The sequence below is a fragment of the Sapajus apella genome, unplaced genomic scaffold, assembly GCF_009761245.1.
Source record: "Sapajus apella isolate SASKATOON/1434 unplaced genomic scaffold, GSC_monkey_1.0 scaffold1, whole genome shotgun sequence".
NCBI lineage: Eukaryota > Metazoa > Chordata > Mammalia > Primates > Cebidae > Sapajus > Sapajus apella.
The window spans coordinates 52,892,479-52,917,447 of record NW_022436941.1 but is presented as its reverse complement, the minus strand read 5'-3'; the positions used below and the strand labels follow the sequence as shown (position 1 = coordinate 52,917,447).

The 24,969-nt window shown below is 33.8% G+C and overlaps 1 protein-coding gene and 1 long non-coding RNA gene across 3 annotated transcripts in view; one reads left to right on the top strand and one right to left on the bottom strand.

The window, feature by feature from the left end:
• The window catches only part of RASA1 (RAS p21 protein activator 1), a 114,510-nt gene that overhangs the window by 48,825 nt on the left and 40,716 nt on the right, over positions 1-24,969 (top strand). For both annotated transcript variants that reach the window (XM_032276581.1, XM_032276589.1), the window contains exons 2-7: positions 7,348-7,500; positions 8,490-8,625; positions 9,237-9,307; positions 13,665-13,782; positions 16,923-16,954; positions 22,233-22,285. In XM_032276581.1, coding sequence (XP_032132472.1) covers positions 7,348-7,500; positions 8,490-8,625; positions 9,237-9,307; positions 13,665-13,782; positions 16,923-16,954; positions 22,233-22,285 — 563 coding nt within the window. The remainder of the gene's footprint in view (positions 1-7,347; positions 7,501-8,489; positions 8,626-9,236; positions 9,308-13,664; positions 13,783-16,922; positions 16,955-22,232; positions 22,286-24,969) is intronic.
• LOC116550600 lies at positions 9,969-23,425 on the bottom strand. The gene is made up of 3 exons (XR_004268505.1): positions 23,414-23,425; positions 19,968-19,973; positions 9,969-10,304 (listed from the first exon to the last, which is right to left on the bottom strand). It is a non-coding gene; the product is annotated as an uncharacterized LOC116550600 (long non-coding RNA).

The following is a 24,969-nucleotide window of genomic DNA, read 5'->3' as shown; positions in this document are numbered from 1 at the left end:
CTGATATTTCCATGAGTACGAATAAATACAGAAATGTAAAATCCTGAGGAAAAGTGTGTAGAAAATGCCTTCGTTTTAGGATGACCTTTGTATAAATTGTGTAATATTTCACCCTTGTTTTTTTTTTTAAAGTTACATAGGAGGAACACCTTGAGAAAGCACAAAGGGAGAAACCTAATGCCTAAAACATTACCTAACACATAATAGGAGCTTAACAAAAATCTTTGTTGAATGAAAAATTGTAACTTATTTAGGATGTAAGCGTACATGCAGGAGAATAATGGACATATTGTGGAGAACTTTTGAGGGACAGAGTGGATAATGCCCGTTCCCCTGCCTTGTGCTCATAGGGTTATTGCTGAGACTGGATGAAAGGACAGATCTGAGAATATTTTGAACTTTTAAAATGTTCTTTGAGGCATATTTTGGTTTGGGGAACTGAAAGAAATTTCATAAGGTTATATGTCTGTATTCAGCAAGTAAGTTAACATTGTCTATATATAAGCTTATATTCTTTACTTTTGTTTGGTGGGAATTAGATTTGTAAAGTATATTGTAAAGAATGTTTAAGGTATTCTTATGGTCACATATCTTTTGATATGCCACTTTTTTTTTTTTTTTTTTTTTTTTTGGCCTGTGCTTTTTCCATTTGCTTGTAACATTTTTCTCACCTTCCTTCTCAGTCCCTCACTTTTTCCATATCAGCTGCCATTCATCTTTTAGGTTTCAGTTTAGCCATTAGTTCTTTCAGGAAATTTATACTAAAATTCTAAGACTAAAACAGGTATTTTTTTTTTGTGTCCCTGTGTATCTCAGTACTTACTATACCAGATTACAGTTGCTTGATTTGTCTGTCTTCTCCCCTAGATCCTAAACCTTCATGTCATAGTGTTCTGTGGTGTTTACTTTTATATTTCTACCATGTAGCACAATGCTTGGCACATAGTTTGTTGGAGATGAACTAAATAAGAGACAATGTTAGACTAAAGTTTACTTTTAACCTTGGGATATAGTGATTTCTTGTCTTCATGTTCAGCGTGGTATGCTATTGTAATTGTTGAAGATCTAAGAAAAACCCAACTATAAGAATTGAGATTGTTTTGAGAATTTAAAGTACACAGATACAAGAGATGGAAATGTGCTGTAGGAATTGATATTAGCTGCCTGCTGGTAGGTATTGTGCTAGCCTTCCCTCCCTTTTCCTCCTCTCTTTTCAACATTTGATTAGCACATAACATTTCTTGGAGAGGTGTGTGGCTTTGCTTCTCTTTGTTATCTGTTCACTAGGGTGATGGGAGTTAAAGGTAGTAAAAACTACACAGTCATGGTTGATTGCATTTCAGTGTAAACTTTTGTATTCTCACCTTTGGTATATTAGTCTTTTAGTTAATTTTGGATGGACAGAATGTATGATAGTGCTGTTTCTTTAGAAATACTCTCAAAACTAAAACCTCTTTTGGAGTCTATAAATACGTTACCTGTTGAAAAGGAAACAACATTTCTGCCTTTACTTTAAACTAACTTGATTTGAGATAAATACATACACGCATGCATGTGCACACACACATATGTAGACACGCTAGATATCTGGGTCTATACAAATATACCCAAGAATAGCTAATATAAACATGCCCTCTTCCTTTCCCAAGTTGAAGTGGTGCATAGTTGGTCTAAGGAGTACTACACCTGTTTTGCTTAGCCCAGTGGTTGTTCAAATGAATTTACCAGTGATCCAATGTTAGTCTCTCTCATAGTGATTTGAAAGAAGGCCAAGTAAAGTCACTTAGTATGCAGTGAATTTTCTTTACTTTCCTCGTCACTTTAAGAAATCAGTTGCTTTTATTTTTTAACCTTTAGCTCAGACTATATTAGTCCATTCTCATGATGCTAAAAAGACAAATCTGAGATGGGGTCATTTATAAAGGAAAGAGGTTTAATTGATTCACATTATAAAGGAAAGAGGTTTAATTAAAAGAGTTCCGCAGGACTGGGAAGGGCTCAGGAAACCTAAAATCATGGCAGAAGGGGAAGCAAACATGCCCTTCTATCACATGGTGTCATCAAGGAGAAGCACTGAGGAAAAGGGGGAAAAGCCCCTTATAAAACCCTCAGATCTCATGAGAACTCACTCACTTTCACAAGAACAGCAGCATGGGGGTAACTGCCTCTATAATTCAGTTACCTCCCACCAGATCCCTCCCACAACATGTGGGGATTATGGGAACCAGAATTCAAGATGAGATTTGGGTAGGGACACAGCCAAACCATATCACAGACAGTAAGAATTGTATTTGTTACAAATAAATATGGGAACGTTAGACGATTTTTATGTTTTAGCAAATTCATACCAACCTGAAATCACCAATTTAGTTTTAGAAGACACAAGCATGTGTAAGAAAGTCAGATTAGCATTTTGAGACTTATAGAATAACTTCAGAAGTTTGTAATATGATCAGGCACACAGAGTCCCAAGTGATTGAGATGACAAAATATTTTTCGGCAATTGGATTTCTGTACGTATGTTTCTCTGTAACAACTTTGGTGCCTGTCGGTGATATAACCAAAAGGAAGAACACAGTGGAAACTAAAAGTGATCTGCTGGTAACTTCAATTTAGTTTTCTTTTTCTAAAAGGAAGTCTGTTTATGTTAGCACTGTTTTAATGGTTTTCTTTTGTGTAGTAGACAGTTTTCATTTGGGATTATAAAGTTAGTTGTAAATAATTGTACAGTTTCAATGAAATGCCTGTCTATTCACAGTAGGATATTTTTTCATGGCACAGATTTCCGTATTTTTCTCTGATCAAGTGAAATAGACTAAAAAACACAAAGACTCCTCTAAGGCTCCTCAAAGGTGTTCAGCAATATGCAGCATATTTTTTCCCCCTTGAGACAGGGTCTCTCGCTCTGTTGCCCAGTCTGGAGTGCAGTGGCACGATCTCGGCTCACTGCAGCCTTGACTTCCTGGGCTCAAGCCATCCTCCCATCTTAGCATCTCGAGTAGCTGGGACCATAGGCATGTGCCACCATGCCTGGCTAATTTTGGTATTTTTTGTGGAGGCGGGATTTTGCCATGTTGCCCAGGCTGGTCATGAACTCGTGGGTTCAAGCAGTCCCTGCCCCAGCCTCCCAAAGTGCTGGAATATAAAGGCGTGAGCCACCGTGCCTAGCCACAGCACACATTTATAAAAAATGTTCATGTAATTCCAAATTTAAAATAGAGTGATTTCTGTAACTTTTTTTTGTTCACTTATTTAACATGTGATTTTATCTTAGATGTTTGATACTGTATATAAATTGATTTGTAGTTCTAAAAAAAATGAAATCAAGGGGTTCCATATCTGCCTGTAAGATTTCTCAACAAAAATTTACAAAGCTAGCTATGAAGACATGTATGTACTTCTTGAATTTCCTGCTGCTGTTCCTTTTCCCATCTTCCATAGACAGGCAAAGAAGAGGAGACAGGGAAATTTACTTTTAAAATAGGAGAACGTTAAATGCTTTATTATTAACGTGTTATATTAAGCAGTTTTAAGTCACAGTATCTCAAATACATACTGTCCTTTATACTGTAACACAACCTCCAAAATATATGCACATTGGGAAAAGAATGGGGGCTCTTTGAGAGTTTCCTTCTAGAGTTGCCAGGTGAAATGTAAGAATTTCTAGTTAATTAATACTATGGCGTCTGCAGCCCGCATTGATCTGTATAATCTATAATGTTCAATAAGAGTTTCGAGAAAATTTCCTCCTAAAATTAATACCTTAGTAGAAAAAGAATGATTATGTTCTTCTTTTCTCTTCCCCAAATTGGATGGAAAGTAAACAAGACTGGAATATAGGTAATTGAGACTAAGATCATTCACAGATTGATCACCCATTATGCAACAGTCATAAAATTGGATCATTTTATTGAAGAAGTCCTATAGCCTTTGAGTATCCTCTGCTCCTCTGTGATCGTTTGATAATAATCAAGCTAATATTTACTGAGTTCTTGCTATCTATTAGGTACTCTTCTAAGCAAATTTATACATGTTAGCTCATTTAATAATATTAAGCCAACATTCTGTGAGATAGACGCTATTGTCTTCCTTTTATAGATGAGGAAACTGAGGCTCAGAGATAAAGTAATCTGCCTACATTTGCACAGCTAGGTTGTAGAGCTGGGATTCAAAAACAGTGACTCTAGAGACTTTTCTCTTAACCATTCTACTGTAAAGCCTATGTAGTATTTTTCATTTTTGTATTTTTCTTTATAGAAATTTAGGACAAGTACTTAATTTTATTCTGAGGTTAAGATCGAAATTAATTTTCCTAACTTACAAGTGATGGTAACGACATACAGAACGTAAACACTTGGCCATAACTGGGTATGTTTAGGGTGGCATCACCATAGATTGGAGGTTTCTTGGGTTTCTGGTAAGTCTTGGTCTTCTGTTAGTATGCTTTGTCTCTTTTGAACAAGCTCAGGGAGTGTCAGCATAACCATCCTTCTTTGAGTTCTATCAGCCTAAACTGTTTTCACATATCAGAATTTCTGGCTGGGCCAGAGGTTTGTTACAGTTGAAATGGTTTAACATTTTTTAAGGATCAAATCAACTACATAAATATTTACAAGCTGATAGCTGGATAATTTAATTGTAGTTTATAGTCATAATCAAGAATTGACATGTTTTGCTCTGTGTGTTTGAAGCTTATGAACTTTTGACATGAAAAGAAATTACTATTGTGTTGGAAACAGTTACTTACTTAGATTAATGTCTTTCTCCAGAACTGACCTACCCATTTTAATGCTCAGATCTTAGGGAAAGTACATAGATGTAAAAAACTGACTCGGTGTCATAGATTACACCTGTAATCCCAACACTTTGGAAGGCTGATGTGGGCACATCACTTGAGTCAAGGAATTTGAGACCAGCCTGGGCAACATGGCAACACCCTGTTCTCTACAAAAAATTAAAAAAAAAAAAATTAGCTGGGCATGGTAGCATGTGTCTGCAGTCTCAGCTACTTGGGAGGCTGTGGTAGGAGAATGGCTTCTGCCCGGAAGGTAGAAGTTGCAGTGAGCTGAGATCGTACCAGTGCACTCCAGCCTGGGCAACAGAGTGAGACCCCCATCTTAAAAATGCAAAACAAAAACAACTAGAAACCACAAATAAACATGTATCAATTAAAATCCTAAGTCAGATATCTATTATAAAGTAGTAATTGTGTAATGCCTCGTAGACCTCTGTGTATCATTTCATGGTGAATTCAAAAGATGAAGGAGATTAAATAAAACCTTTTCATCTTGATATTACCTAAGACAAAACAGAAATTTTACAAATAGCAAGTACACAAAAATAGAGATTTGCTTAAAATTGTCCTTATCTTTGTTGGATATATAAATCTGTTCTCTGGGATAGTTCCACTGCTTTAAGTAATGGGGGATGTACTAGTTTCATATTCTAAGGATATCCTAAGGATATCCCATATATTTTTATACTAAACCTTATAGCCTGAAATTTCAAAATTTTATTTTCTTATGTAGTTAAATTATAGTTCTTCAGAGGACCTTTATGATCTCCAGTGTAAACTTTTCATTTCAGATTTAAAAAGTCCCTGAGTTCTTGAAAGTTAAATTTAATTGTCATTTGTCTCAAAGATAATGGCTACACTAAGATTACGATTTTAGAGGAATGCAATATTGATTGTTCTAATACTGACAGTTTACAATTATGTTTTATAAATAAGTTTTTATTATTTTTAGTCTTATGCATAGGGCTCTAAATACATAGGTTGGTTTTAGAAGAAAACTAAAAGTAATTCTTTCAAGAAGTTTTAAGTTTCTATGTTTGTGTTTTATTTTTATTTTTATTTCTAGAAACAGTCTCACTCTGTCACCAGGCTGGAGTACAGTGGCGCTATCTCAGCTCACTGCAACCTCCGCCTCCCAGGTTCAAGCGATTCTCCTGCCTCAGCCTCCTGTGTACCTGGCATTATAGGCTTGTGCCACCACTCCCAGCTAATTTTTGTATTTTTAGTAGAGATGGGGTTTCACCAGGTTGCATAGAATGGTCTCAATCTCTTGACCTTGTGATCTGCCCGCCTCAGCCTCCCAAAGTGCTGGGATTACAGGCATGAGTCACTGTGCCCGGCCATTTTGTTTTATTTCTAAAAATTAAGGAGTCAAGAATAACGAGCTTTTATTACAACAGTCTTACAAAAGTAGTCATAGTAGCATACTGTGTTTATCACTGGCTCATATATAATATTATACATACTACATTATTATATGATTACAAATAAACTTTGATAAAGCTGAAATACTGTATTATGTTACATAATTGAATATATCAATGTAATATGAATGTTTATTGTATTCCTCTGAATGTTTCACATTAGGCTGTAAGTATCTAAGGATGAGTTTGGCTAAACTATCAAAAATGTAAAAATATTTTATAACAATTACTTTGGAGATTTGTTACCATGCCTGTTTGATACTTCTAGTATATTTCTAAGTATGTTTCTGTTTATATCAGTCCATGAAGCTTTTATAGGCATACTTGGTATCATGGATGATGCTAGAGTTATAGCCAGTTTCTTAAGCAGATCATTTGATAGTATGTAGGTAGAGTACAGTTAAATTGAGAGCAAGAAGGGTGAAGGGACAAAGGTGCTATTTATTCTTCCACGTTTGTTAGATAAGTTTGGAAAGTTGAGTGCACATGTGTAGTCATGGAGTAGATTATCTTAGAGCCAAAGGGATTAATCAGATCCGTGTTCAAATAGGAAATTAGAATAGCATCCTTTAGACAGTGGAATTCTGTTTTCTGTCTCAGGGCGCAAACACTAAAATAGAATAAAACATTTTATATTCTCATTTTTTATATAAGTTTATAAAAGTTTATAACATAACTTTATAAGTTTATAACTTATAAACTTAGAAGTTTATAAGTTCCATGTGCTTGGTGAAGCCTTGGTTCCTTAGTATAAAATAGAATTGGTAAATTAATCATTTCCATTTGTCCATCTTTTATTTTTCTAAGTAAGGATGTGGTTGCCGTAGTTTTATATTTTGAATAGCAGGCAATCCTGGAGGTAGGAAGATGGGTAGAAATGGAAGAATTTATGTATGAGATGACTAGTACTGAACTTATAGAACAAATTAAAGACCAAGTAAATGAGTATTTTTTGAGAGACTGAGGTTAAATAGAATTGAGCTAAAATTGGAATAATTGGTTCAGAGTAAAATATAAATGTTTAAGTTACATGTAGGCATTTAAAACCCCTAGTGATATGTTTTCAAGTACCAACAGAAATTTTACAGTTGCAATTTATATTGTAATATCTTCTCTCTTTTCCCCTAGGTGGTATCATGGAAAACTTGATAGAACGATAGCAGAAGAACGCCTCAGGCAAGCAGGAAAATCTGGCAGTTATCTTATAAGAGAGAGTGATCGGAGGCCAGGGTCCTTTGTACTTTCATTTCTTAGCCAGATGAATGTTGTCAACCATTTTAGGTAAGTCTTTATTCCTATTATGAAGCCACATGGTGTAGTTATTCTTATATAATATTTATAAATATACCTGTGTAATAAAGGTGAATGACTCAGTAACAACAGAAAAGGATGCGTGTTTTCAGTCAAATGATTTAATCAGTGATTTAGAGAGATTCTTTTGGATGGTCACATTCTTTGTTTAAAAACAATATTGTTCGGCATTACTGTGCTGATTCTCAAATATATTTATAGCTTTTAAAGCATAAGAATTACAAGTAAACTTTGGTAAGGCTAAAGGAAAGGAATTACATACTTTTAGACTATAGAATAACAAAAAGTATAGGAGACCCTGTTTAAAACTCAGTTTGTGTCCTTTATTTTAGCTTCACTATTCTGAAACTCTTTGTAGACATGTACTTAGTGAAGCAGGCATGTAAATTTTCAAGTGCAAATATTAATTCTGTATATAAATATATTTATGTATATTGTTTCACTTTTATAGAAGAAATTGAAAAAAAATCATCTAATGCATATAGTGTTAAATAATAAAATGTTTGTGTACCCTTGGTTTTTAGATTTTAAAGTAAGCTTTAGTAGTACCATGACACCACATGTAGTATGTAAAATTATTACTGTCCTTTGTGTAAATATTGCAACAGATCTGTGAGCTACTTTGAGCTGGAGAAAACTTACTAAAATTGTTAATTTGGCCCTAAATATGGAAAGTGAGAAGAGGTATCTGAGGGTGAATTTTCAAATATTTGATGGAATTCTGTAATTGAGGTTTATAAGCCTGATATGTATTTCATATCAAATGCTTGTATATATATGTAAGAGAAATAGCCCCAAGTAATTTGCTATGATAAAGATATTAATGGTATTTTAGTATAAGGATGTAGTTACAAGGAAAAGAGTATGGCAATTATGGATTTATAATTTCTTCATGAAACTTGGTCTTTAAAATTGGCTGTAAAGATTTTTTATCCTGTTATTTTTTCCTGTTCAAATAGGATTATTGCTATGTGTGGCGATTACTACATTGGTGGAAGACGTTTTTCTTCACTGTCAGATCTAATAGGTTATTACAGTCATGTTTCTTGTTTGCTTAAAGGAGAGAAATTGCTTTATCCAGTTGCACCACCAGAGGCAAGTTTTCAAAAGTTTATTTTTTCACTATAATAGTGATTTTAGCTGTTGTTCAGTTTCTTATGATGTTTATTATAATTCAAGAAGTATTTGTTGTATTAAATTTTAATTCGGGTTATAATGTCAGAACAAAATGGACAACTTCTTTGAAAAAGAAAATACTTTTCAGTAATTTTGTATTTAAGAAATCAGATTTAAAAAATACTGTATGGTGATAGCCTAACAAATATTTCTGAATGGTATAAGGACAAATTATTGATTTCATAGTACTAAACCTGACTTCGCTGAAGGATTCTGAAATGCCTTCTGTATCATCAGAGAAAGGTTAACTTATATGTTTCATATGGTATATTGAAAATGAAATGATCATTCATATTACCTGATAAAAGCCAATTGCTTATATTTAAAATATAATTTTCATAAAAACAAAAACAACAAAAAAGCCTTGCTAGGCACTGAGTGTTCATAGTCCAAGTAAAAATTTATTTGATCTCATGGAGTTTCTGATGTGAATTTTTATTGACTTTAACTGTGTGGATATGCCTCTTTTGATTTTCAGATAAAAAGACTGTCTTTTTAAACCCCCCCTTTTTTTTTTTAATGGTTTCTAGCCAGTAGAAGATAGAAGACGTGTACGAGCTATTCTGCCTTACACAAAAGTACCAGACACTGATGAAATAAGGTATTTTATAATCTATTCTCATGTATAGGCATTTTAAAGAGCTAGACTTGGAAGATTTTTTGCTCTTGGACTAGGAAGGTTTTGCAATTTGATGAAATGGCATATAGCAAGGTGAAAGAGCTTATAATATTGGGTCTGCTGCTCCTGGACCTTTGGGTTGGCTTATTTGTTCAGACTGTAGCTTTGGATCAGAGTGGATCTGATCCACCCTGATAGGAGTGAGTATAACAGGAAAAATAATTAGGTTTTATAACATTGTCTCACAAAGGAGAGTTCTCTTTTAATCTATAACCTATTTAAGTTTTTGTTACCATGAGACATTTATGCCTCAGCTATAAATAAGCTTCTATTTTATGTAGTGGGTGAATAATTTTAAACCTTTGGATAGTAATAGAACTATGCAACATGTTAGTTTTTTTAAATTTCTATATAATTTATTATGTAATTTGTTCATCAAATTATCTGTGTCTTTCTATAAGCTATTTAACTTTCTAGTGGAAACTTTGTTTCTTACCATTAATTCTCTCATTTAATTCTTACTGACACACTTTTATTTGTAATCTAAACTGGAAAGCCCAATAAAAGACAAAGGAGAAAATGCATATATTAAAGAAGAACAGTGATGAATTATAAATTTAGGAATTTAGGTAATTTTTTTTTGGTGGAATCATTTAGAACAGAAGTTCTCAAAGCATGTTCCATGTAACTCTGCGGATCTTTGAGAACCATTTTGAAGTTTCATGTATTAGTCAGTGTTCTCTAGAGGAGAAGATTTATTATTGGGAATTGGTTCACCCAATGATAGATAGAGGCAGAAAAGACCCACAGTCGGCTGTCTGCAATCTGGAAAACCAAGAAGGCCAGTGGTATAATTCAATCTACATCTAAAGACCTGAGAACCGGAGAGCCTATGGTGTAAATCCTAGTTTGAGTGCAGGAGAAGATGAGATGAAATGTCCCAGCTCAACCAGTGAGGAAGAAAAAAAGGGATGAATTTCTCCCTCCTCCACTTTTTGTTCTCTTCAGACCCTTAGTCAACTGGGTGATGCTTACTCACATTGGGGATGGCAGGATACTGTCCTCTGATTCAAATGCTGATCTCATAAAGAAACACCCTCACAGACAAACCCAGAAATATAAATCTGGTAACTCTGCGGCCCAGCTAAGTTGACACATAAAATTAACCATCACAACCCATGAGATCAGATTATTTTCATAACCGTACTAGGACATAATTTGCCTTTTTCATTGTGAATTTTACAGTGATTGTAGCAATGGGTGGTAAAACTGCGGTGTCTTAGTAGAAATCAAGACTGTGGCACAAAAGTGTACAGTATTCTTCACTGTTACACACTTGGAGTTAAAGACAGCTTCATGTAAGAGTGTTATTGATGAGGGAGTAAAAAATATGTATTAAATTTCAACCTGTGACCATACAACTTTAATCTGTATGATGAAATGGGAAGTATCTATAAAACACTTCTGCTGTGTACCAAAGATCAGTGTCATGAGGAAAAGCAATGTGAGATAACTGAACTAGAGACAGAGTCTTGCTCTGTCACCTAGGCTGGAGTGCAGTGGCACAATCTTGATTCACTGCAACCTCCACCTCCTGGGTTCAAGGGATTCTCATGCCTCAGTCTTTTCAGCAGCTGGAATTATAGGCGCGTGGCACCAGGTCCAGCTAATTTATCTATTTTAGTAGAGACGGGGTTTTGCCATGTTGGCCAGGCCAGTCTCCAACTCCTGACCTCAAGTGATCTGCTTGCCTTGGTGTCCCAAAGTACTGGGATTACAGAGATGAGCCATTTTGCGCTTGGCTTAGCTGTTACTTTTGTGCATACCATTTCACTTGCAAGACTGTTTGACATTTTTTGAAAAAGAACAAAGTGAGACTATTATTTCAAGGAAAATAACTGTTAATATTTGTTGTCAATGACAAAATTTGAGTTTTGAGTAAAAATGAAAATTTTAGACTTTTCTGTATTGGCCATCAAGAATTTTACAATTTCTGAGATAATGACTTTTCTGATGAGATAGGTGGTGATAATAAAGAATGAATTTTTGTTTTCCTTTTTTTGTTTTTTTTTTTAAGACAGAGTTTTTGCTCTTGTCACCCAGGCTGGAGTGCAATGGCACAATCTTGGCTTATTGTAACCTCTGCCACCCAGATTCAAGCGATTTTCCTGCCTCAGCCTCCTGAGTGGCTGGAACTGTGGGCGCCTGCTACCACACCTGACTAATGTTGGTATTTTTAGTAGAGGCGAGGTTTCACCATGTCGGCCAGGGTGGTCTTGAACTCCTGACCTTGGGTGACCTGCCCTCCCCAAAGTGCTGGGATTGCAGGCATGAGCCACTGTGCCTGGCCAAGAATAAGAGGTTTTGATACTGTATATAATGTGTTAATAACTAGAAGATAGACAGCTCAGTGAACTAATATTTTCTAAACGGTCAATGTATGATGTTATGCATGAGTAAAAGATTTATTCAAAGTGAAAGATAGACCAGTAGATGTTATTGGAATGCATACAAAAAATTCACTGATAAATAGTTTTGGATTCCATATTACAACTCACCTTCAAGAAAGTACCACTCGTTGAATTTTTGATGTGATTTCATAGAATGTCTATAATTATCTGAAAAGGTTATTAAAATATTTATCCCTTTTACACTATATTCTTAGGTGAAGCCAGATTTTCTTCATATGCTTTGAGCAAAAAATCATATAGTAGCAAATTTAATACAGAAGCAGATATGGGACTCCAGCAGTTTTCAATTAAACCAGGCATTAAGAGATTTGCAAAATTATAAAACAGTGATACTCTCACTAAATTTGTAAAAGTTATAAATATTTTTCATTAATTAATGAGTTTTTTTTTAAAAGGAATTAGTTAATATTTTTTAAACATTTGTTTTAAATTTGAATATGGTAAATATCTATAGATATCCATATAAATAAAAGCCACTTAGGAAATCAATTTTTAAGAGTGTAAGAGGTCCTGAGAGACCAAAAAAAAAAAAAAAAAAAGAAGATGGGAATTTAAACAATAATTAGATGATAGAAATTTGGGTTTATGAGTCTTTTAAAAAATTTGTGCATACCTGTGAATTTTAAAATAAAATACCTTAAAAATTAATAATTTAGTAAATCACTTTAGTTTGTTTAGGGGGGGAAAACACAAAATAATACAGAATGAGTTATGGTTATGTTGTATTACTACTAACAAGCTTATTTAAAAATTTTTTTTAGTTTTTGCTCCATGAAAAGTTGGTATAGCAACAACATTGAAACTTTATGACTACTTTCAACTAAGAAATGAAATTTACCAGTTCATGTGCACCCACCCTCCGTTTACACACTCAATGATTTTCGTTACTGTGCTGATTTAAGTGATTCTAGAAAGGAATAATTTAATTGGTTAAGTGATAATGTCTGCTGCCATTCAGCTAGTGAAATATTGGCCATCATTAAGAAGGATTGTAGAATCAAGATAGAATATAATATTCTATGATTATTCAAATACTGAGTTAAATGTTGTATATAAGTTCTGTTTTTCAAAATATTGTCCAAGAAACAGTGAAGCTTGAGATAGCACAGAGAAAACAGTTAAAGCTTTCAAAGATAGGAGAATAGATTAACTTAAATTTACTTGATAGACTTTGGTTTGTGAATATTAAGACTGAAAGGAATATTGTCGAAAAATATGACAGATACAGACAGTTACAGATATAGGATTAATGGTAGCATCCAACAAATCTTGAAACTTTGTGTTCAGAAGCATTCTTTCAAAGTATGTATTTTTTGCCTTCTTGTTCTTTGTCATAAATGAAGTTGTATCAGTCTGATCATGGAATTGCAACTGGCTGTACATGTTTGGTTTCAGATTCTTTATTTTTCAAATACATATATAAATTTCCAGTAAACTTGGAAGAATTCATTTATACAGTTTGAATATCATCCTTGTTTTTGATTTTATATATAACCTTCATCTGAAAGAGTAATAACATTGAAACATAATTTTTTCAATTCAGTTTTCTTACACCCCCAAACCTTTAATATATGTATAATTAGTTTCTGTTAACAGAAGTTGTAATTTGAGTCTAACAATAATTCAGTGTTAGAGATAGTACAGATACTATTATCAAACCCATTTTACTCATGAGGAAATTAAGATTCAGATTATTTATTATCTTCAGAGATTTACATGTAGATAATGCCAGAAACAGGATACAAATTTAGGGAATTTGACTCTAATTCCTTGTATTTTTCAATATATTACTATCCTGTTTTGTGGTGTATGACTGTTCGAATTTATGTATTTAAAATTTTTAATAATTTAAAAATTGCTATTTTCAGTTTCCTAAAAGGAGATATGTTCATTGTTCATAATGAATTAGAAGATGGATGGATGTGGGTTACAAATCTAAGAACAGATGAACAAGGTCTTATTGTTGAAGACCTAGTAGAAGAGGTGGTAAGTTTTGTTCTTTTCTTTTCAATTCTAAATTCTAATTATTTGATAAAATTTGGATCTTTTCCATAATCAGAGAAAGTAGCTATGAATACATTTCTTTAAAAAAGAATTTAATTGGTAAGTACAAGGAGTTTTTCATTAAAATCTATTTATTATAAGTGCTGTTTGTTAGTGTGGCACATAAGCTAGCATGTTATAATACATAGCTGCCAATATTCAGAAAGCTTTTATGAGTTTCTATGAATTAAAAATATATTAACATTTGTGCTTTTTTTGAGACAGAGTCTTGGTCTGTTGCTCAGGCTGGAGTGCAGTGGCACAATCTCGACTCACTGCAACCTCCACCTCCCAGGTTTAGGCGATTCTCATGCCTCAGCCACCCAAGTAGCTGGGATTAGAGACATGTGCCACCACTCTCAGCTAATTTTTTAATTTTTTAAAATAGAGACAGGGTTTTACCATGTTGGCCAGGCTGGTCTCAGACGCCTGACCTCAAGTAATCCACCTGCCTTGACCTCCCAAAGTGCTGGGATGACAGGTGTGAGCCACTGTGCCTGGCTTATTTGTGCTTATTTTTGTCCTTTTTTTTGCCCTCTTGTTCTTCCTCATAAATGAAGTTATATCGTTCTGATCATGGAATCTCAACTGGTTGCACAAATTTGGTTTCAGATTCTTTATCTTTCAAATATATATAATTTTCCAGTAAACTTGGAAGAATTCATTTATATTATGCATATGTTATTACATGGTTCTACAGTTTGAATACCATCCTTATTTTTGTTGCCATCATATAATACGTTATCATATGGTATCTATTACATGTGCATTTTTAATAACAGGTCAGCATTTGAATAGCTTTTATACTTCAGAGACAACACTCAGTATCAAATATATCAAACATTATAACTTTGGAATTCTCCCTTTCCTTTCTGATTTGTCTAATGGGATGGAGTGGCTTTCTGTTGTCTCTTACGGCCCTGGAACCTACTGTTTTTAAATTATGCCATCAGACCTGATAATATGCTGAAATGTATGCGCTGATTATTGCTCCTGGAAGACTGCAGTGGAGAATATATTTCTTTTCCTATACTCTTACCTGTCTGTTCTGGCAACTGGAACAGAAACATCTTTTCTAAAAGCATACATTGTAGAGGTGGAAAAAGTTGAGGAAATGGTGTGATACATTCTATACTCATAGTCATATAGTTGTTTAGTGAAAGAGCTAGGATTAGGACTCCTAATTCCTAGATTAGTATTCTGTATTCTACAGTAAAAGAGATATTTATTCCATATAGGCAAACAGTAATCATACTGAAGCATCTTACTATGTTAGTTTTCCTGTAAAATTTGTTAGTAAAACTTTTAGTTTGGGTTTCCCTTTTCCTCCTATACCACCATCTTCCCCATCCTGATTACTTAAAGGAATTGCACTGTAGTTGAACTTTTCTTGACCTCTTGGAATTCTGGATCAAATTTAACAAGATAAACTTTAAAAAGAGTAAGTGAAAGTTATTCAATGTATACAGAAAAATAGTAACAACCCAAACCAGAATAAGGAGACATGACCTAACATCAGTCAATACAAGGGATGAAGAAAAAAGTTAGCAACCTCATATGAGTGAATAATGTGATGTGGTTGCTAAAAATGAATATAATAATATTATAAATTAATAGTGGAATAATTACAAGTCAGTTATAAATAATTTTTACTCCAATATGTAGAATAACTTTCACAATGGGCTTTATTAGAGGGTAGTGAATTCGTTGTAGATTGAAAACCCATTTGGACATTTTTAGATTGTGAAGATGTTTCAGGCATTCAGTTAGTGGTTAGATTTAAAGAATTTCTCCTTCTAAAATTGAAATTACTATTCCCCAAACACATTTATGCTTTTACGTATTAACTCTAGAATGTATGCTCTGTGAGGGGAGGGACTTTTGTCTCTGATTGACTGATGTATTCCCATTGCCTAGAATAGTGGCTGGCATTAGTAGGCATTCAGTAGATGTTTGTTAAGTAAATGAATATCTCTATGCTTATAGTTTTCCCTTTTCCTTGACATTCCTGCCCTGTTAGAGTGCCTTGTAAAATTTGATTCATCTTTATCAATTCAGTTCATGTGTCACTCCTTGTTTCACAGAGGATTTATGCCTTTGTGGAATCTCTTAGGCAAAATTGTTTCCCTCTATTACACTGTCTAAAATTAATTTATTATGTACACTTCTTCTATAAGAGAGTAACCCTTTTTGGGCCATGATACAATGGTAATCCTATTCATTTTTATAGTTTTTGTTTGTTTGTTTTCCTACTGCCTTGGATGTAGTAGCATTCAGTGAGTGTTTGATTTTAGTTTGATTAGGTATTTAATGAGTGAGGACCAAATTGTGAAAAATAAATCCACATGTAGTTAGACCATTTTCCTCCATAATAGTGGAATGAGTAACACTTAGTATCTTAAATCAGAGGAATGTAGAATAAAATAAAGTTCAAAACATGATAAAAGGGGGATGTCTTTTATATTCAGAGTTGGTGTTCACTTTTTTGTCTCGCTGAAGAGGTAGGATTTGAGATCATTCCTTCCTAGATGGGGTAGGTTTTTATCTAACAGGTAGAAAGCAAAAAGTGGAAAGTACATTCTGAAAACAAAAAGAAAAAGCTACAGTGGTAGGAGATTGGCAAATAGGAAGTTATGTGTGACCATGGCATAGGTACCTAAAAAGAATTGGTAGTATGAGACAGAAAATGTGGAGTTGAGTCCTGTGGTAAAGGACTTCAGTTGCAGAATGAGAAATTTGTAGGCAGTAGAGAGGTGTTTGTTTTTTGTTTGTTTTTTCTTAACATAGCGCAAAGCTGCTGTTGAAACTGATGTATCCAAGTTAGAGTGGTGGAGTAGGACATAGAGGTAATTATATTAGTTGGGCTGTTGTACTAATTTAAGAAAAATGGGCAAGAGGGCCTGAGTTAGGGTAATGGCAACAAGAAAAGATTAAGAGAGGTATGGAAAGATACTTCTTGAACAGAAACATCTTTTCTTGTATACACATAAATATGAAGGGCAGTGTGGGTTGAAGATATGATTTTTAATAGAAGTAGATTAATAGTACTTATATAAAATACTGTCTTCATGTCTTCCCTTTAGGGCCGGGAAGAAGATCCACATGAAGGAAAAATGTGAGTTTGTGTTAATTATTACAAGGAAAAAAATAAATGTATCTATATTGTAAATTTACTAATTGGAAAACTTTGGCCAAAATTTTGTTTTAAAGTTTTTAGACTGACTTAAACATCTTTTTAATTTGGCCTACGGAACTGATTTCCAAATATTTTATTAAGGATCTAGTGATACAATTAAATACAACTCTCTTTATCACCACACTTAAAGACTTTCAATAAACATTACATTTATAACATTATGAATGTCACAGTTCAGCACAATTTAAAATTATTCATAGTGTTTATTGGTTATTCACAGTATTTCTTGTTTTATAGCCACATCTTTTATCCTTCCCCCTCCCCCCCGTAACTGTTCTTCACAATTTTAATAGGATTCTGCGGTCTTTTTTTCGTAATCTTCAGACTGATTTTATGTATATGTAAGTTTTCTTTTAAAGATCTGAGCCATTAATCCCAATTCTGTCTTACTCACATTTTAATCGATTATATCTTGTAATATCTTTTCAGTAGTACAACATTTTTTTTCGTTCAGCATTTATGGATGGAACTTGAGGCTTGCCTCAAGTGTTTGGTTTTTCTGTTTTCTAACCGTTAGAATATAAAAACATTAAACTGCCTACTCCATTTGCAGTCACCTTATTTAATGCTTCACTCTTCTGTAAGTGAAATATGTAAGATATTTTCTGAGTTCATTTTTATTATTTCTCGTAGCTACAAAATAGACTCCATTAGTGAGACTGTACCTTGCTGTTTGTATTAGTTTTAAGTCTTCTCCTCTTCAAACTAATACTCTTCAGGAGTTTTTAATTCTTTTTTGTAATTATTATTATTATTATTATTTTTTGACACGGAGCCTTGCTCTGTCACCCAGGCTGGAATGCAGTGGCATGATCTCTGCTCATTGCAACCCCTGCCTCCTGGGTTCAAACGATTCTCCACTTCAGCCTCCTGAATAGCTGGGACTATAGGCACACAACACCATGCCAGGCTGATGCTTGTACTTTTAGTAGAGATGGGTTTTTGCCATGTTGGCCAGACTCGTCTTGAACTCCTGACCTCAAGTAATCTGCCAGCCTTGGCCTCCCAAAGTGCTGGAATTACAGGTGTGAGCCACTGTGCCTGACTAGGAGTTGCAAATTTTGATTAATGCTTCAAGGATCAGATAGACAATGTAAGCAAATGAAGTAGGTCAGGTATATATATTCCCAGTTTTCTTTAGAAACAATAATCTTGATCTTTCTTATTTTCCCTCTTTGATAGAGATCAAGGTACATGGAACTATGTTCCTACTATCAAAAACAACACTGTAAGTGTGGTAACAAATGGCTCTGACATTCATTCATGGTATTAGAGAAAACTGGGAGGTGGAAAACTAGAAAGAGTTTGCCTGTTGTAAGGTAAACACTCTAGTTGATATGTGTAGGGATGTGAGTCTAGTGTTATGAGAGCCTCCTGATTTTCAAAAGACCATAAATCTAGATTTTTATTTTTATTTTAGATTATAGCAATGGAATTTTTAATTTAAAAATGTAGGTTAAATGCCAGTAAACACTTAAAGCTGCATACATTTCTCATAAAACATAAATCTCACTTTCACTTGGAAGTCTTTTTATCTGATAGCATTGTCATTCTTCCATTTTTCTTAACTTTATGTAATTTCTTATTTGGTATTTAGCATAACTAAAATTTGCATTTTTGGTTTATTTTATGTGTCTGTTTGTTCCCTTTAATTTCTTAATACAGGACTATGGCAGTGAGGCGGTACTTTAAATTCTTTAAAGTGTCCTCAGTAACATCCATAAGTACCCTTTGAGATTAAATAGATGGTATAACTTTGGGTTTCTTTCCAGCTCTCTGTTTCCATGATATAGGCACCGAGTCCAGATGGTTTTGTTTCCTAAAATATTTCTTGAATGTTTACCGCCTTCTCAAATCTTAATAACTATATTCTAGCTCAGGCCTTTTTAAATCTCTTGCCAGGATTTGATATAGCAGTAACCTCCAAGTTGATCTCCCTTGACTCTTTAGCGTTATCAAATCCTTTTTTCCAGTAGCTAGAATAATTTACCTAGATGGTATCACATTTTCACCTAAAATCCTTAATTGCCAGCAGATACATGAAAAAATGTTCACCATTCATTGTTGATCATTAGCTAAATCCAAATCAAAACTACAGTAACATTTCATCTCACCCCAATTATAATGGCTTTGATCCAAAAGATATGCTATAATGAATGCTGGCGAGGATGTGGAGAAAAGGGAACCCTTGTACCCTGTTGGTGAGAGTGTAAATGAGTGTAGTTACTATAGAGTGAAGCATGGAAGTTCCTCAAAAAATTGAAAAGAAATCAGCATATCAAAGAGAAAACTGCACTCCCATGTTTTAGCACCATTCAGAATAGCTGAGATGTTTAATCAAACTAAGTGTTCATCAGTGGATGAATGGATAAAGAAAATATTGTACATACACACAATGGAATACTATTCAGCCATAAACTAGAATGAAATCCTGTCATTCACAACAACATGAATGGAACTGAAGAATGCCATGTTAAATGAAATAAGCCAGGCACAGAAAGACAAAGACCATGTGTTCTCACTCATATGGGAGCAAAATATTAGAAAATTGAACTCATGTAGATAGTAGAATGGTGGTTACCAAAGGGTGGGAAGGGAGGATACAGTAGGGCTGATTAATGAGTACAAAACTACACCTATGTAGAATGAATAAGATCTAGTATTTGGTAGCACAATAAGGTGCTACCAAATAATTTACTGAATATTTAAAAATAAAAGATAGGAATTGGAATGTGCCTAACACAAAGAAATTATTATAGGTGCTTGAGGTGTTGGATACCCCAGTCACCCTGAATTGATCATCACACATTATATGCTTGTATCAAAACATCACTGGTACCCCATAAAATATGCAACATAATAGTTGTATACATTATCCATCAAAACAGAAAAAATAAAAATTAAAAAATCGAATCTTTTGCTGATTCTCCACCTTTACCTTAGCAGAGCCTAAAAAATGATCTGTTATATGGCTGTTTTGTCCTTTATTACTCCTATCACTTACCATCTCTAGTTTTCTAATCTCCATCTTGTAGGTCTTCAAATACATACTACTTTTGTCAGTATTGTTTTAGAGATAGGTTCTTGCCACTGCTCAAGCTAGAGTGCAGTGGTGCTATCATGGTTCACTACAGCCTCAAATTCTTGGGCTCAAGTGATCTTCCCGCTTGAGCCTCCCAAGTAGCTGAGACTACAAATGTGCACCACCACACCTGGCAAATGTTGTAAAATTTTTTTTTTGTAGAGAGGGAGTCTTACTATACTGCCCAGGCTGCTCTCAAACTCCTCGCCTCAAGTGATCCTCCCACCTTGGCCTTCCAAAGTGTTGGGATTACAGGTGTGAGCCATTGTTCCTGGCTATTTTTCTTCTTTATACCTCTGCTCAAGCTGCTTCCTAGACCAGAATTCTTCCATTCATACTTAGCTCATTTATCACTTCCCCCTAGGAAATCTTCCTTTATTTTCTTCCCTACTCACTCAACAGAATTGGTACCCTTCTCTGTTATTAATGCCTTCGGCAATACCTATCACTGTGCTTATATTTTCTACATTGTTTCTGTAGTTAGACAGGGTCTCACTATGTTGTCCAGGCTGGTCTCGGACTCTTGTACACAAGAGCTCTTCCTGACTTGGCCTCCAAAAGTACTGGGATTACAGGTGTAAGCCACCATGCCTGGCCTAGGAGTAGGAACTTCATAAGATCAGGGACTCATCTTTTTATCATTGTTGCAAACCATGTGGTTGAAATATATAAATTTTATACTGGAATAAATGTCTGAAGAATGAAACTATTTTTAGAAAGTGATATTGCTGCTTTAACTTCAGACTGTGTGCTTCTGCTAAATAATGTTTTTCATCTGTAAACTTTATCATTTTTTTTACCATTCTCTTTTTGAATTTTTTTTCAAACTGTAGAAGTAGATGATTACCCTTGGAGGTAAGGTCATCTAGTTGACTCTCCTCCAGAATATAAAAATCCTGCTCTAACATTTGTTTTAAGTGATCATTTAGCCTATGCTCGAATGCAGTGTAGATCCTCACTACATGCAGTCTGGACTGTTTTAGTTGTTGTACACTTGCTTTATATTATTCAAAATTTGCACAGGGAGCACCAGGAGATCTGAATTAGTGAGTTCATGCTTTGAATGGTATTAAAGAAAAGTTTACCTTTTTATTCATATGAAAATTTAAAAAATCAATTATATTTTCATTCTTCGCCAGTAATAATAGTATGGATCATTTAAAACAATGTGAACAACCTCTGAACCTGTAACACTGGACTTTAGAGCACTTATATATTTCAGTCATATGTTTCCTTTCCAGCTTGCTCTTTAAAATAATTGTAAACCCTAATAAGATACAGCAAAGTAGTAGAAAGGTGATTGGGAATTGTCAGCCTGGCATTAAGATGTGTTAATCAGCAAGATAGATAATAGGCCTTTAGGTAAATAAGAGGTGATTTTATATACTTAGATAACTAGTAATTACTTTTTAAATCACATACATCATTTTATTTGAAGGTAAAATTTAAATACTTGTTATTTATATGCTTTATATTTTGACTATCATGCCATTTATAAAATTTGGAAAGGCTTAATTTAAGAATACAGACTATAAAATACTTAGCAACCTAGTTTGATAGGCTGTTAGCTCAAATAGAGTTAGGAACACTAAGTCCTTCTTTTCTTTCAGTTCTTGGTGTTGGTATCCACTTGTTCTTATCACCCAGTCTTAAATTCTGGCTTTTAGCAAAATAAGAGTCAACATCTTGAATTTATTTGAAGAGAGAATTTATCATATGGTATAGGAAAATTCAGAAATAGGAGAAAAAATTAATTAAGTTTTTCAGGAAATTCTCGTGTAGGCGCTGTCTGTACTACTCCTTCCCCTCTCCCCACAAAAAGAAACAAAAGACCTATAACAGTTTGTTATTAATCAGGATTAAAAATTGTTGCCATTTTTGTATAGGTAATGAAAATTGTAGTTTATATTTGATAGTTCCTAGTTTTACTACATTTTGTTGAAATTAAATATATATATATATACACAATGTAATAAAAATGTTTTAAGAATGACATTTGATTAATTGCATTTATTTCATTGTATCAATTTGAATTAAACTTATTGTATTAATTGTTTAGTTTTGATCATATGACAACAAAAGGACTTTATATATCTAATTTATTCTCTTTTTAAGATGGTTCCATGGGAAGATTTCTAAACAAGAAGCTTACAATTTACTAATGACAGGTACCTTTGTATTTACTTGCTTTTCTAATGTCTATTTAAAGAGAATAAAAAGGTGAACAAAACATTTATTACGTGTTTTGCATTTAGCATTCACTTAGTGTTTATGCATGTTATAATTTTGTGTCCAGTGCTAAGAAGTTGGTGTTTTTGTTTATATTTTAAAGATACATGTAGTATAAAATTTAGTAAAGTGTTTTTCTTTTACCTCAGGCTCCAGTCCACTTCCTCAGAAGTAACACTAGATGACAGTTTTTTTCCATATGTTTCTAGAAGTTTTCTGTGTCTCTGTGAATCTCTCTCACCCCTACACATACACACACGGGAATATGCAGCACAGTTTCTTCATGTTAGATATATATTGGGAGATGATTCTGTATCTGCAGATAAAAATTTTCGTTACTCTTTTTATATGGCCTTAAACTTTTCAATATATAAATACTATAATTAACTAGTCTTTAGTAGAAGGATATTGTATTTTATTCTTTTGCTGTTCATCTACAGTAGGCATTCTTGTATTTATCTTTGTATACTTGGGGAATTATATGATTGAGCCTTATTGAATATGTATTAATTTTAACATTTCCCAAAACTCTTGTGCTTATAAATACAAAGTAAAAATTGACTTGTATTGTGGGTTTAACCATCCTGTCATTGTTTATTTTTACTAAATATTTAAGGCTGAATTAATTTAAATACCAAACATTTCTTCGGCAGACCACATTGTATAAAGATTTCAGATGCGTTTAAGCTTTAGTATGTAATTTAAAAGTTTTATTTCTTCAAATATATTGACTATTCAGTAGTTTCTGTATTTGATGAAATAAGTTCTTATGGTGATAACACTAGTTATTAAAGATGTAATCTGAATTGTTTTAATCCATAGAACATTTAATTTAATTTTATTTATTTATTTTTTGAGACAGAGTCTCACTCTGTCACTAGGCTGGAGTGTAGTGGTGTGATCTTACTGATTGCAACCTCCCCTTAATGGGTTCACGCAGTTCTCTTGCCTCAGCCTCCAGAGTAGCTGGGACTACAGGTGCATGCCACCATGCCCCAGCTAATGTCTGTATTTTTCGTAGAGACGAAGTTTCACCATGTTGGCCAGGATGGTCTTGATCTCTTGACCTTTTGATCCACCTGCATTGGCCTCCCAAAGTGCTGGGATTACAGGCGTGAGCCACAACTCCCAGCCTAAAAGCATTGCATTTTAAATTAATACTTTACTCTTTTGAAAGATTTGAGATAGTTTTTGAAGTACTCAATTTTATTGTGAAGATGTAGGTTAATTAGGTTCAAAAAAGTTTGAAAAAAGATGATAATGCTATATGATAATAATAGAGAAGAAATTTTAAACCAAAATGATATTCTAACAGCTATTTCAGGGTGGAACCGAAAATATGTAGTTTAGTGAATTTATTGAATTTTGAATATGTTTCTTTTCTGGAACTTGTACCACCAAGTACCTGAGGTGCTTACTCTTGTTTTAGTCATACAAGGTTGAAAAGGAACTAAGCTTAATTTCCTTACATTAGTTTGCATTTTCTTTGTTATGTGCTCTTTTGAGAATCTGGTGGGATTTTCTCTCCTGAGGAGTACAAATAAGCACTTACATGCACAATTTTGCATGAAATTCCTATCATATTCTAGAAGACATTTAGAGAGTATCTTGGATTCTTGTCACTAAGATTTGTTTTATCACTTTCATTTGAGCCTATATTATGCAGTCAGTTTTTGTAACTTTTATGTTTACTTATGTGTTAAGTCTTGAAGATTCAGTTTTAGGAGATTTATTTTTTCTTTTTACTGAACAGGAAGTTAGTTGATAATAAGTGCCTTGATTGGATGATTGGAACTATTAGTAATTTACGCCAAAAATTATATCTTACGCATTTACTGTGCTTTCCTAAAAACAATCAAGTCCTGATCTTTTCTATATCATTCAGACTTAAATGGAGAAGAGAAAAAAAAGACTTATATTGTTATTAATATAACAATTTATTAATATAACAATTATTAATCCTTTGTTATTAATGAGGATAAATTGTTGCCATTTTTGTATTGGTAATGAAAATTGTAGTTTATATTTGATAGTTCCTAGTTTTACTACATTTTGTTGAAATTAAATATAGTATGTATATACAATGTAATAAAAATGTATTAAAATGAGATTATTTGTTTTTGTTTTTTTTTGAGACGGAGTTTCACTCATGTTACCCAGGCTGGAGTGCAATGGCGCTATCTTGGCTCACCGCAACCTCCGCCTCCTGGGTTCAGGCAATTCTCCTGCCTCAGCCTCCAGAGTAGCTGGGATTACAGGCACGCGCCACCATGCCCAGCTAATGTTTTGTATTTTTAGTAGAGACGGGGTTTCACCATGTTGACCAGGATGGTCTCGATCTCTTGACCTCGTGATCCACCCGCCTCGGCCTCCCAAAGTGGTGGGATTACAGGCTTGAGCCACCGCGCCCGGCCTAAGAATGAGATTATTTGATTAATTGCATTTATTTCATTTTATCAATTTGAATTAAACTTACCATATTGATTGTTTAGTTTTGATCATGTGATAAAAGAAAAAGGACTTTATCTAATTTACAAATAAATTAGATATTTAAATAAAGAGAAAAGGTAGAGTGTCTGAGTATTCGGAGTCACTGCCAATCAAAGATATCAACAGTTCTCTA